This window comes from Babylonia areolata, chromosome 2 (genome assembly GCF_041734735.1).
Source record: "Babylonia areolata isolate BAREFJ2019XMU chromosome 2, ASM4173473v1, whole genome shotgun sequence".
NCBI classification, from domain to species: Eukaryota; Metazoa; Mollusca; class Gastropoda; order Neogastropoda; family Buccinidae; genus Babylonia; species Babylonia areolata.
In genome coordinates, this window is record NC_134877.1 from 54,676,717 (window position 1) to 54,691,716 (window position 15,000).

The 15,000-nt window shown below is 45.8% G+C and overlaps 2 protein-coding genes across 2 annotated transcripts in view; both read left to right on the forward strand.

Moving 5' to 3' along the window:
* The first annotated feature begins 458 nt into the window (after positions 1–458).
* Positions 459–14,281, forward strand: LOC143277810 (uncharacterized). Its single transcript, XM_076582716.1, has 4 exons — positions 459–496; positions 5,046–5,088; positions 6,062–6,228; positions 14,154–14,281. Exons 1-4 carry the CDS (start codon positions 459–461, stop codon positions 14,272–14,274), a joined length of 369 nt encoding a protein of 122 aa, XP_076438831.1. The 3' UTR covers positions 14,275–14,281.
* A 76-nt stretch (positions 14,282–14,357) lies between these two features.
* LOC143275304 (uncharacterized) overlaps positions 14,358–15,000 on the forward strand; it is a 641,085-nt gene continuing 640,442 nt past the window's right edge. Inside the window, exon 1 of the mRNA XM_076579305.1 lies at positions 14,358–14,662. Within this exon, the coding sequence (XP_076435420.1) occupies positions 14,557–14,662 (106 nt within the window). The 5' untranslated portion in view covers positions 14,358–14,556. The remainder of the gene's footprint in view (positions 14,663–15,000) is intronic.

A 15,000-nucleotide genomic window follows, 5' to 3' on the forward strand; every position in this document is an offset into this window, starting at 1 on the left:
ATGCCCAACGACAATACATGCCGGAAACCACCTCTCACAACTCTAGAGAGCATGCTCGGTCAGGAAGTGGTTAACTGTTTGATAGTCGTGTCCGATCAATGTCCTATCAGAACATCCACCGATGAGGCAACTGCTTTCCGACTATTTGGGTTAGTCGAGAGTGCCTTGCCCAACTTACACACCTACTCTCTCGGCCAAATGGGTTAGAATAGTCAGGTATGGGATGATCCACAAAGGCAAACTTACCTCCAAGGCTGCAGTACTAAAAGCTGGTCAGTCTTGCCTCCTATTTTGAGAGTCATAAAATACTGACAAGCTGTAATGAATTCCCTTCGCAGTGAAGAAACCATTGATCATACAGCTCACCGTTCGCTGTTGGCCCAACTGTAAGCTTCATTTACTCTCTGTTATAATAAACCGAACGTCAGGAAGGCGTTAAAATTGACGTTGGAATTAACATGGCCACTCAAGACATCGAGCGGGTGGCGGAGGAGAGGTGAAGAGGTGGTGGGAGGCTACAGGAAGGGTGGGAGAGGTGGGTGGGTGGGTGGGTGGGGGTCTTTCAGGGAAGTAGTGTGTGGTTGGGTGTTGGGGTTGGGGACAGGGTTGCGGTTGTTAGGAGAGACAGGAAAAGGGCTGTGGCATGGAGGTTTTATCGAGGAGAACTTTGGCAGTTGAACTCTTCGGTTGGATGCTTGACAGCGTTCACTCATCCATCATCTGTATCATCGATCACTTTTAGCAAAAAAAAGAAAAAGAACACGGTTGTATGGTGTAACATCTGCGTCATGCCTTGGTCCTGTCACTTGCAACGGGCTAAACTTCCCACTCAAATTTGTCATGATGGACCCCCCCCCCCCCCCCGAAAAAAAGCCAAAACAAACAAACAAACAAAACAAAAAACAACAACACATTTCTGCTCTCTGAACACAACTGTACAAACCAGCTTTCACTGATGTATTTGTATTAGCGTGGCATGAGTGTGTGTGTGTGTGTGTGTGTGTGTGTGTGTTTGCGCGCGCGGGCGCGTGGGTGCGTGTGTGTGTGTGTGTGTGTGTGTGTGTGTGTGTGTGTGTGAATGATGTGGAGTGAGAGGGAGAGAGACTGATATAGAGGGATATATATATATATATATATATATATATATGGAGAGAGAGAGAGAGAGAGAGAGAGAGAGAGAGAGAGAATATTGAAATTGCATTGTGAAATGGCAATTGGAAAACAGTAAGCACTGGACAATTGTAGACAATGAGGGGATGATGAAAGGGAGGGCTACAGGGTAGGAGGATATGGAAGGGTGTGTGTGGGGGGTTTGGGGGGGGAGGGGTTGGAGGATCGCAGAGAAGGTGTATGTGTGTGAAGGGAGGGGCAAGGATCGGAGGAGGGCAGGGAGGAAACTGTGGAAGTCAAGATGGCAGCTCGGTGTTTGACAGTGTTCGTTCACCATCATGAACGGTTGAAAACAGGGATCGTGATTATGGTGAAATACTTGATTCCAAAAGGTCTGCAATGTGATTTTCACGGTGAAATGAATAACTTTCTGTGCGAAAGAGAGTAATCATTTGGAAAAAAACAAAAACAAACAAACAAAAAAAAAAACAACAGAAATCACACTAAAGAGCAAATTATTTTTTTTATATCAAGGTGATTAATTTTGCTGTTATGGGCCGCGTCAGCGTGTTTGCGTGTCAAACGAAATGGACTCTCGTGTGATGTTATCGCTTCCACAAAGGCGTCGATGGTGTGATCATTGATTTGGTTTTCTTTTCCCTTTTGGCGTGCGCGCGTGTGTCATAAACATTAAGTCTGATGCCTATTTCAGCAAAAGGATGCGCAAACGCATGAATCACGAATAATGATTTTGACATGAAAAAAACAAACAAAATCATTTGGATTCCAGTCACTGATTCGAAACCCTTGTGCCACATGGAAACATCACGTGTAAGAGTCACAATCATCAGTTTTTTTAGTTATACATGATGGTTGTTGTGATGAATCACCATGGTGGTGTCTCCGTTTTGTTGTTCTTTGTCTGTTGTATATATGTCGATGTTTCTTCTTCTTCGTGTTCTTCTTCCTGTTGTTGTTGTTCTTCTTCTTGTTCCTCTTCTGCTGCTTGATCTCGTTCTTCTGGTTCTTCTTGCTCTTCTGGTTCTTCTTGTTCTTCTGGTTCTTCTTGTTCTTCTGGTTCTTCTTGCTCTGGTTCTTCTTGTTCTTCTGGTTCTTCTTGTTCTTCTTGCTCTGGTTCTTCTTGTTCTTCTGGTTCTTCTTGCTCTGGTTCTTCTTGTTCTTCTGGTTCTTCTTGTTCTTCTGGTTCTTCTTGTTCTTCTGGTTCTTCTTGCTCTGGTTCTTCTTGTTCTTCTTGCTCTGGTTCTTCTTGTTCTTCTGGTTCTTCTTGCTCTGGTTCTTCTTGTTCTTCTGGTTCTTCTTGTTCTTCTGGTTCTTCTTGCTCTGGTTCTTCTTGTTCTTCTGGTTCTTCTGGTTCTTCTTGTTCTTCTTGTTCTTCTTGCTCTGGTTCTTCTGGTTCTTCTTGCTCTGGTTCTTCTTGTTCTTCTTGCTCTGGTTCTTCTTGTTCTTCTGGTTCTTCTTGCTCTGGTTCTTCTGGTTCTTCTTGTTCTTCTTGCTCTGGTTCTTCTTGTTCTTCTTGCTCTGGTTCTTCTGGTTCTTCTTGTTCTTCTTGCTCTGGTTCTTCTTGTTCTTCTTGCTCTAGTTCTTCTTCCTGTTCTTGTTTTCTTCTTCTTCTTCTTCTTCATTAACTCCGTGAAGAGTCGTTCAGACGCCGCACAGAAAATCTGTTCACCAGATTCCTCCAGGTCTGTCGGTTTTTGTCAAAATCCGAATCTTTGCAAATTGTTTTTCTGTTCTTATTGCAGTGTTGTCAGTTCGTCGTTTTTTCTGTCGCCCCCTTCGTCTCCCGCCGTCAACAGGTTCTTGGAGGATTGTGTTCACAAGGCAATTGGGTCTTGTTGCGTGGCCATACCAACTGAGTTTTCTTAACTGATGTCAGCAGGTCTGCATATGGTTCTATAAGCTGCCTGTTCAAATGCACCAATGTTAACATTTACGATCGAATAAACTTTGTTTTTAATTATTTAAAGAATGACAAATATGAAACAAGAGAATTCATATTAAGCAACGATTAATAATTTCATACACACACACACACACACACACACACACACACACACACACACACACACACACACACACACACACAGAGATATATATATATACACACACAAACACGCATATATATATATATATATATATATATATATATATGTATGTATATATATATATATATGCATGCATATATATATATACATATATATACATGTGTGTGTGTGTGTGTGTGTGTGTGTGTGTGTGTATTTATTCATCATTTCTTCCACAAAGAAAACTGGTGTTTACACCATGTCGAAAAAAAAAATCCGATCTTTTGACAGAAAAAATGTCCCATACGTGTGGTGTGCTGTCCACTCTCGATGAGTTACACAGCCACTTAGATTATGTCATTTGTCCTGAGCTTGATGCAGTGTCGGCACTGAGGGCTTGCTTTCAACCTGGGATGGAAGTAGTAGCATTTTCAAAGGGGTTAGCTTTTTGATGTTTCTCTCCTTTCTTTTTTTATGTTATTTTTATATATTTTTTTCCTTTCACTTCCGTCAAGTTTGTTATTTATGAAAACAACAAATTTCAGCATATCCAAGCATTTTTTTTTTGTTGTTGTTGTTTTTCCACACAACTAAGTCCAACCCCTACACCCCTCCCAGAACACCTACCCACCACCACGCCGTTCTCTGTCTCCCGAATGTGTGAGTGTGCACGTCTTTGTGAGTGCACGCTGTGCATGTGAAATGCTTATTCAGACCTTCTTCTTCCGAAAAACCAACCAAACAAACAAACAAGCAAAGAAAACAAGACCCCCCCAAGCCCCCCCCCCCCCTCCGAAACCCCCCCCGCATCCCCCCCCAAAAAAACCCCATAAACAACATCAAGAAAAACAATCCCCCCAAAAACAACAACAACAAAAAACAACAACAACATCACACACTCAAAAACTGTTCCATACAGATGGAGCTGAATGAGAAAGGGAAGAATCATCGAAGGATCTGGATTTTAACACAAGGAGAGCAAGTAGCGAGCAGTGAATCGGGACAATATCTGAGTCGTCGTCGTCGTCTGTGTGTGTGTGTGTGTGTATGTGTGTGTGTGTGATATTTAATGACGTCTCTCAGATACTGACGGGCAGCACCTGAAATGGAGTGCAAGGTGAGAGTTGAGACTTAGTAGGTACACTGATTGTGGGAAGACATTGGTACCCAGTGAAGCGAATACAGAAGATGTTGTTTAATTATCCAATCCCTGTTTCTGCCCCTCCTCCTCCTCTTCTTATTCTTCTCGTTCTTCTTCTTTTTGTCTGTCTGTCTGTTTCTGTCTCTCTTAGTCTCTGTCTCCCGCGCCCCACCCCCTCTCTCTCTTTTGTTCCCTCCCCCTCCTCCTTCTATTCTTCTTCTCTTTGTCTGTCTGTCTGTTTCTGTCTCTCTTAGTCTCTGTCTCCCGCCCCCCTCCCCTCTCTCTCTCTCTCGTTCCTCCCCTTTCCTCCTCACCGTATCACCTTTCTCAGTGCCCCTGCATCTGAAGGAGCAACCCAGTGTTCTTGTCAGTCCTGATCCCGAAATAGAAGACTCTTCGATCTACCATTGAGTGCCCCCGACAGTTCATTACTTCTGGCCGGTCGACTGGCTGCATCTCAACTCGATTTGGACAGCGTGAGTGCACACACACATACGCACGAACGCACGCGCACACACACACACACACACACACACACACACTTTCACACGCGAACGAACAAGCAGACCCTACACACGCACACACACTCACACATTCACTCCCGGAAGAAAGGCTATGAACATAATCATGTGATACCGTTAAGTGAATTAGTTAATGCGCACAAACGCACAAGCAAACCAACTATCATCCAAAGAGTCTTTTTTTTTTATCCAGCAAACTGTTTTATCCACTCTTCTCTTCCTGTCAAGGTCCCAGCGACAGCAGCAGGGAGCCGCCACAGCCAAACCAAGGGTAGGGGCTTATGACGTTGACTCACGCACCTCACACCGATTGACACGTGCAGTTTTGTTTCTGCACGAAAGGTCGGTGTGTCCCACAACAGCAGAGAAGAGGAAGAGGAGGACGAGGAGGAGGACACACACACACACAGATAGATAGATAGATGGAGAGAGAGAGAGAGAGAGAGAGAGTGTGTGTGTGTGTGTGTGTGAGAGAGAGAGAGAGAGAGAGAGAGAGAGAGAGAGAACGAACGAACGAACGAACGAAATTTCGTTTCAAGAGAGAGAGGGAGAGAGAGAGAGAAAGAGAGAGAGAGAGAGAGAGAGAGAGAGAGACAGAGACAGACAGAGAGAAAGAGAGAGAGAGAGAGAGCGAACGAAATTTCATTTCAAGAGAGAGAGGGGAGAGAGAGAGAGAGAAAGAAAGAGAGAGAGACAGGGACAGAGACAGACACACACACACACACACACACACACACACACAGAGAGAGAGAGAGAGAGAGAGAGAGAGAGAGCACGAACGAACGGACGAACGAACGAACGAACGAACGACAGCAGCAGACAACGAAAACAACACTCGCCCCAGAAGTGATGCACTTCTCTGTGTGAGAAACGTACAGTTCTGTCCTTAGCCTCGATCGCTTATCAAACCCAAAAAGGTTTTGTTAAAAAAAAATGTTTAAGGTCCCATTGTGTAACAGTTCAGTTTGTGTCCATGTCAGCGTGTCGTGTTTGTGAGTCACACGTGCTTTTCGCGTGCTTCGTGAGCCACTGCACAGGACGTGTCAGCGAGTCACGTGACAAAGGTGAGCTGTGCAGTGATTGGCCAAGACCTATGAGGCGGTAAGAAGCCAGCGACAAAGAAGGTCGGTCAGCTGTACTGAGGAGCTGAAGACAACTGAAGAAATAAAAAAGAAAGAAAAGAAAAGAAAAGAAAAACAAGAACAAAAAGCCCCCAACAAACTTGGAAGACGTGGAGACTACAGCAAAAAGAAGAACTACATCAGAAGAAGAACGCGACACTTCACAAGAAGACGACGCCACAGATTCAGCGTCAGAAAAAGACGTCGGAGACAGAAGACAGCGCCCCAGAGGTGGTCACCACAGCAAGGACTGGCCGCAGTGTATCAGGTCTTCGTTCGTGTGGTTCACGGTGCGTATTGTGTTGGCTTGTTTTAAGAGTGTCCTTAGAGCGCGCACTGGTTTTTTTCCCCCCTATTTCGTGACCAACGCGTATGGCTCACAGATATGACTTGCTGACATGGACACAGACTGTCATATTTTAGCTTCCTGAATTATTGCACCAGTTGGTTACATTTTCATGGTTTGTGGGACCAAAAACAGAATAAGCAAGATGGCGGCACGTTAGTTTAGTGACTGAAACCGCATCATAACTGAGTAAAACAACGTCTAAATCAACTGAAAATGGGTTACAGCATGTACGTATGGTAATGTCGTTTTACACATGCACAAAAGTGCCGGTAAAATAGGTTCCTTAATTAAGGATGCTGAAATAGGACTTGACCAAGCTGAAGTGTTAGATAAACACATTTACGGTCATCGGGGCAGTGAATTCATATCCACTGTGTCTAGGGCTCGACATAGGAAAGCAGTGAATTCATATCCACTGTGTCTAGGGTTTGGCATAGGAAAGCAGTGAATTCATATCCACTGTGTCTAGGGCTCGGCACAGGAAGGCAGTGAATTCATATCCACTGTGTCTAGGGCTCGGCATAGGAAAGCAGTGAATTCATATCCACTGTGTCTAGGGCTCAGCACAGGAAGGCAGTGAATTCATATCCACTGTGTCTAGGGCTCGGCACAGGAAGGCAGTGAATTCATATCCAGTGTCTAGGGCTCGGCACAGGAAGGCAGTGAATTCATATCCACTGTGTCTAGGGCTCGGCACAGGAAGGCAGTGAATTCATATCCACTGTGTCTAGGGCTCGGCATAGGAAAGCAGTGAATTCATATCCACTGTGTCTAGGGCTCGGCACAGGAAGGCAGTGAATTCATATCCACTGTGTCTAGGGCTCGGCACAGGAAGGCAGTGAATTCATATCCACTGTGTCTAGGGCTCGGCACAGGAAGGCAGTGAATTCATATCCACTGTCTAGGGCTCGGCACAGGAAGGCAGTGAATTCATATCCACTGTGTCTAGGGCTCGGCACAGGAAGGCAGTGAATTCATATCCACTGTGTCTAGGGCTCGGCACAGGAAGGCAGTGAATTCATATCCACTGTCTAGGGCTCGGCATAGGAAGGCAGTGAATTCATATCCACTGTGTCTAGGGCTCGGCACAGGAAGGCAGTGAATTCATATCCACTGTGTCTAGGGCTCGGCACAGGAAAGCAGGGCCCAATTCTCTCCCTTCGCCATATTTAAAAACCAAACCAAACCGAAGTTAGGAACCCATTCACACACCTGGGTGGAGTGAGGGAAATCGGAATGAAATGCCTTACCCAAGGACACAACGCGTACAGGCCAGATCGGGAGCCTCGAACCCCTGATCACTGGTGAACATGGGATCGAAGATCATCAACGTCTCACCGAGACTGCCGAGACGGCTCCCCCCCCACGCCCCCCCCATCAGACTGCAGTGCATTCATATCTTTGCCCCTCCCCCTCCCCCTCCTCCGCTCCCCAACCCCACACCACTCACATTTTTATCGCCATCGCTCTTGTTGTAGGAACGATGATTTTCGGAAATAAAGTGTCAGCAAGCACACAGGGTTTGCACATACCCGTTACATTATGACTGTGGTCATGGGTGACATCGATATTGCTATTAACGCCAACAGCTGATGTACGTTTATTTCTGTCGAAACTGTCGTCTCGTCTGGATGAACAAGGGTGTTACTTTTATATATATATATATATATATATATATATATATATATATATATATATATATATATATCCCGAAAGACCGCACGAATTTCGTCTTCCCATTGCTGTCGTGTACATATTGTTGACTGTATCGTCTTACCTGCTTTTGTGTTTGCTTTTTTGCGGGGAGGTTGTGTGTGTGTGTGTGTGTGTGTGTGTGTGTGTGTGTGTGTGTGTGTGTGTGTGCGCGCGCGCGCACTATTTTAAGTTCGTGTTTTCTGTGTTTACTCCCATTTTCTTTTCCTTAATCGTCCCTTCTTTCTTTGTCTTTCTTCTTCTTCTTCTTCTTCTTCTTCTTATTATTATTATTATTGTTGTATCACATTTGCATCCGATGAGTGTCTGGGAGAACTATCCATAGAACACGTCCGGAACAGCAGATAAAAAAAAAAAGATACACAAACAGAATTTTGGGCAATGCAGTTCGATGTTGGGGGAAACTGTTCATTTCTGTTTAACCTTTTACGCCGTTCGTATGATGTTATAATTATTTATGTAAACAATTAACCTTTTTTTGTCTACTTGGGTACTGTTGTTGCTCAGTGAGGCGGGGGTGCGGGGGAGGGGATAGGGGGGAGGGGTGTGTGTGTGGGGGGGGGGGTGGGGGGGGGGCTGGAGCTACTGTGCACCTCCGCCCTCGCCCCCCAATTCCCACTCCCTCCTCGCCCCCAAGTGATGATGTAGACCAGTATTGAAATGTTCTTCGCTGAGTGCTGCACTCAGTTATACATGCCCATCCACCTTCCTTCCGGTAAATTGTATGGTCTCTCTGTGTCCACATGCCTGGGTGGTGGTGATGGACCACTGAGTGCATGTGTATGTTGTTGATGTGGTCGCCTGACATAGATGTTACAGTCTCGCAGACATTCCATGAAAGATTGGGGCACGATGATTCAGGCGAAAAGGTGGCAGGCGGGCCTGCAGGGTTTACGTTTAGTGATAAAAGTGAAGGGTTCTTTCAATATGGGGCTTTGTCCATGGTTTTTTTTTCTGTTGGGGTTTTGTCCATCGGGGTTTTGTCCACTAGGGCTTTGTCCATCGGGGTTTTGTGCGTTGGGGTTTTGTCTACTGGGTTTTTTTCCACTGGGGCTTTGTTCAGTGGGAATTTGTCCATCGGGGTTTTGTCCACTGGGGCTTTGTCCATCGTGGTTTTGCCTACTGGGGCTTTGTCCATCGTGGCTTTGTCCACTAGGGCTTTGTCCATCGGGGTTTTGCCCACCGGGGCTTTGTCCATCGGGGTTTTGTCCGCTGGGGTTTTGTCATGGATTCGGCTGCTGAACAGCAAGCAACGTCCGGTTTCATAAAAAAAACAACCAAACAAACTCGTTTCTGATGGTGAGCTCCGGCGTTTTCAATTTTTGTTTTTGTTTTTGTTAAGCAGAAACATACGTGAGCCATGAAGGCTTTGCTTCACGCTAAATCAATGTTTTTTTTTTCTGTATTCCTTCTCTATATCTTATAGTTTCCTTTTTTTCCCTTTATATATATTTTTCTTGTTTTTCTTTCTATCAGTCTACCTTTCTTTTCCCTTTTCTGGCGAACGCTCGCAATCTGAGTCTCTCTTTAGAAAGCCATCGACAGGACTCATCGAAAGCACTCAAACGTCGGCAGCAAGAAAATGAAAACGACACTCAGTGAGAGCGCTCGATAGTGTGTGTGTGTGTGTGTGTGTGTGTGTGAACTAAAACTTGTACATTTCTATTTCTGTCCCTCGTCTCGATCGCCGGTGGGACCAGGTTTACTCTGATATATTAATATTCCTTTTTTATTTTTGATTAAAAAACAACAACCACCACCCCTAAACATTTTTTTTGTTGTTCGCTCAAACAACGCCGGAGATGTGTATCTGCAATCGCACAGTTTTTTTTCTCTCCCAAAGATCGTTGAGAGATATGAGTCTGTGGCCGTTGAGTGGATTGATGTTGCTGCTGTTGCAGGCGACAACGGACGAGACGTACATTAACCCCTTGACTGCCAAACCTCAGTGAAAGGGAAACAGTTCCGGCATGAATTTGAAAGCAGTACAAGAGCCACCTCTTGGACTGCTTATAGTTAAAGTGGAGGAAGTGATTTAGCTGAACACAGGTAATGCAGTCCCAACACGAGGAGGCCCACATTAAAAAAAAAAAAAAAATGTCGCTGTCATCCTGACATGTGCCCTCAAGTCTCACCTCAGACAACAATCCTTCACTGGCCGACCACACCCCCTCGTCAGCAGCAGTCTAGGAGTTAGGTAGAAAATGTAGTCAAAACTTGGAGAGAGAGACAGAGAGAGAGAGAGAGAGAGAGTCCTCCCTTGAAACGTCGCGCAGTAGTTAATGTAGAAAATGTAGTCAGAAGTCTGACGCAACTGGAATTAATTGTTCTTTTCACAAGGGGGGGGGGGGGGGGGGGGGGGGGGGGTTGGGACAGGGGTTGGAGAAATGCGTGTTTGAATACACCCCCCCCCCCGTTCCCTTCCTGTCGGAGTGGAGTTGTATGCAGGATGTATATTATTATCAATATAATTATTGTTATAGCAATATTAATAATAGCAATAATGACAATGATGATGATGATTATTATTACCATTTCAAATTTATTCTTTCCTTGTGTTTGTCTTTGCTTTCTTCTGTGTTATCGTTACCCTAATCTACCGCTGCAAAGCTTACACAAATCTTGACCAGCTTCAGAGAGAGACGGAGTGGCTCAGAGTGGCTCACAGAGAGAGTTTTTATCATAAACAGCGATAGATTCATTCAGTTTTTGATCCAACAAGCTAGCCTTTGATATCATGTTCCAATGTGATAGAAGAACTCAATGAAAGTTGTGATATAAAGACAGAGTTCAGATGACACTGTGTCTTGGGTTCGGCACAGAGAAGGCAGGGCTCAGTCTTACTATCCCAACCGAAGACGGGTACCCGTTCACACCCGGGGTGGAGTGAGGAAAATCGGAGTAATGTGCCTTTCTCAGGGACACAGCACCATGCGGAAAACGTGGCCGCCTCGGAACACGTCCGACCGATTCTGCCGCGGCGCTTTTCTTGCATAATACATCGATACTTCAACCTGCGTCAGGTCTGATCTGTTGAACTCTCTCTCTCTCTCTCTCTCTCTCTCTCTCTCTCTCACACACACCACACCACACCACACAAACCACACACATATGCATGCATGCACGCACACAAACACACACTACACACACACACACACACACACAGAGACTCGAGGCCCCGTGTCTTCATCTTGTTGACACTTGCAGAGTGAGAAGACCAAGTCAAAGGTGAGAAAACTGGCCAGGTCACACGCGACGTTGCTACGCAACCGGTGAGCACCCGAATGATGACCAGTCATTCTTCCATGATAAACCATTGTTTCGAAAGGTCAACATTAGTATCAACATTTTTTTTACTGCAACCAACAGTGCTATTTTCTTACTGAGAATACACGTGTAAAATAGGGTACCGAGTCAACTTTTTGTTGTTGTTGTTTTGGTGTGAACAGTTTTATTAACTTTACTCACAAATAAATAATTCTGCTCTGAAAGGGTTGATTTTCTTTTAAAATAAAAAAATGAAAAGATATTTCCTGACCAAGCCAAGCGCAAGACCGAAAAAAAAAACAAAGACGAAAGAAAAGATAGACATATCGTAGTCCTTTCAGTCTCTGTGCATACAGTTAAAATGGTTGTGGTGTCAAAAACAACAAAGCAACAAACACAAAACAAAAACACGAAACAAAAAAACAAACGACCAGCCAATCAAATAAGAATCAGCACCAACAACAAACAATTGTTGGATAGAGTCGCCTAACTTAATTAAGTCTGGAAAACAGAAGGCAAATTACTTTTTTTTTGTTTTTCAGTTTTCTGGCAAGGATTTCTGGAATATGCCTATACAGCAGAATAATGCACACACACACACACACACGCGCGCGCGCGCGCGCGTATATATATATATATATATAATAATTTTTTTTAATTGTTAATTTTTATTTTTATTGCATTTCCTTGCCTTAAGAGGAGCAATGACATGGTAGTGGTAAATTAGCATAGCTGTGACTTTAAAAGAATCTACAATGATACAATCTGTGAATGCTTGACATTATGATAAATCGTGATTGAAATGAAATAGTTGTGATTCGCGTAGTTCATGCACAAAAGAAGATACTTTTGATTGCCGTTTGTTAACAATACCATCGATGAATTCGCCGCACTGTGTAATGTATTGGTTTGCAAACGAAACACAGTGACACATTTTGAGTAATGAATTATTCAGCCACAGAATTGACACTGCGTTCTGGCCTAACTTATAATTGTTGAGGGTGGAGAAGATTACTCTGTTGTTGTTGTTTTTTTCAGGTGAAGAAAATTGCTCATGTTATCATCAAACTTTGTTGTTGTTGTTGCTGTTGTTGTTCTTCTTCATCTTCTCATTTGGGTTATTGTCATTGTGGAAAGGTGATTTGGACACCGTACGCATTCATTGATTTTAGCACAGACACACACACACACACAGACACAGACACACACACACACACACACACACAGACAGACACAGACACACAGACACACACACACACTTACACACAGACACACTTACACACACACACACACACACAGTCATACCATGGGAGTGGAGAATGACTGAGGGATTGGGAATGGGGAGGGGCGTGTGTATAGAGAGGAAAAAAATAAAAGGTGGCAGCGAATCGGTGTTGAGCATTGGGTGGAGGGGAGCATGTCTATGTTCCCCCAGGTCTATATTCCCCCAGGTCTAAGTACCCACCGGTCTATGTTCCCCCAGGTCTATATTCCCCCAGGTCTAAGTGCCCACCGGTCTATGTTCCCCCAGGTCTATGTTCCTTCAGGTCTAAGTACCCACCGGTCTATGTTCCTTCAGGTCTAAGTACCCACCGGTCTATGTCCCCCCAGGTCTATGTTCCTTCAGGTCTAAGTACCCACCGGTCTATGTTCCTTCAGGTCTAAGTACCCACCGGTCTATGTCCCCCCAGGTCTATGTTCCTTCAGGTCTAAGTACCCACCGGTCTATGTTCCCCCAGGTCTATGTTCCTTCAGGTCTAAGTACCCACCGGTCTATGTCCCCCCAGGTCTAAGTACCCACCGGTCTATGTTCCTTCAGGTCTAAGTACCCACCGGTCTATGTTCCCCCAGGTCTATGTTCCTTCAGGTCTAAGTACCCACCGGTCTATGTTCCCCCAGGTCTATATTCCTTCAGGTCTAAGTACCCACCGGTCAATATTCCTTCAGGTCTAAGTACCCACCGGTCTATGTTCCCCCAGGTCTATATTCCTTCAGGTCTAAGTACCCACCGGTCTATGTTCCCCCAGGTCTATATTCCTTCAGGTCTAAGTACCCACCGGTCTATATTCCTTCAGGTCTAAGTACCCACCGGTCTATGTTCCCCCAGGTCAGTGTTCCTTCAGGTCTAAGTACCCACCGGTCTATGTCCCCCCAGGTCTAAGTACCTACTGATCTATGTTCCCCCAGGTCAAAGTACCCACCGGTCTATGCCCCCCGCCCCCCGCCCCCCCCCGCAAAAAAAAAAAAAAGTTTTCGGTTGGTCTATGTCCCCCCCCAGGTCTTCGTTCCCCGAGGCCTGTTTTCCTTCAGACCTATGTCTGCTTAATGATGCTTGTATTTTTGTGTGCTGGTCAGCAGTAGTCAGTGGGAACATAGAGCTGACCCCGGGTAGAGGGGGTCCATCCGTCAAACTACCAGTAAAAGAAATGACAACCACTTACCCACCCACCCGAGAGTGGCGTGGCACGTGACCGCCTCAAAGCTCCAACCGAACTCCATTCTCCGCAGTGAGCACTCCAAATCAAACTGTTGCTCCACATCTTGCCAAAGACCCCTCTCCCCCTCCCCTTCCTCACAAAGAAAAGAAAACACACAAAACCCCCCCACAAAAAGTGTGACACTAAAAACTAGGTCAGCAAATCGCTTCGAGTTGCCCGTGCTAATCTTCCACTGGTGCCGCGGAGTGGAGAGTGGGGAGAGAGAGAGAGAGAGAGAGAGAGAGATCAAAACAGAAACAGAAGGAAAGAATAACAACAACAAAATCGATCTCCACAACTCCACGTCCCTCACCCCCCGCTTCCCCCCCTCCCCCCCACACACACACCATCCACCCACACTCTGGAATGTTTACACTTGATGCTGATGCAGTCCTCTACGATTTTACAGCTTGCTTGGTGCCAGCTGGGATTGGGGGCGGGGGATGGAGGTTGGGATCCGTGTCGACGTCGCTGCCACCACACCACACCACACCACACGCGCCCGCTGCCACGCCTGTAGAACAAGCTGAGGACTGCGCGTGCCATTGCCATGCGATGCCAAGCCATGGCGGAACGTCACCGCGTGACGTCACGTTGCCATGAATATTCACCCACCACCTGCCATCTTGGTGCCGAAGAGAAAGCTGGGGAGTGTATCGGGGTCAGTTTCCCTCTGTGGAAAGCATGAGTTGGATTTGAAGTGGACCCTGTTGTTGTTGGTTGGGGTTTTTTTTTCTTCTTTTTCTTACGTCGCGACAGTGGACTTTAAACTTTCTCTTTCTTTCTGTAGGAGGGGATAAGAGTATGACGATATGAAGGTCTGGTTCTGCCCCTTTCTTCTGGCCATCGTGGGCTGCCAGAGGGCCTTGACCAGTGGAGCGCGGTCCTTGGACACCCCCTTCCCGTTTGGAACCATAGGTGAGTGCTTGTTTTGTTTTGGTTTGTGTCTTGTGTTGTGTTGTTGTGTGGTGTTGTGTGTTGTTGTTTAAGGCTGGGGGTGGGCGATGGGGGATGGGGGTGGGGGTAAGGGGGGAGGCGAGGGAGGGAGGGAGGAGGAGAAGCGCGGGGGGGTGGGGGGTTGGGGGTTGGTGTGGGGATGAGTTGGGGTTGGGGGAACCATTTTGGGGACACGCACGTGTTTTTTTCCCCTGTGTGTGTGTGTGCTGCTTTGCTTTGCTAGATGTTTTGTAGTTGCGTGTTCCGGCGTTCACACACTTACTCATTCACTCACTCACTCACTCACTCCACTCACATGG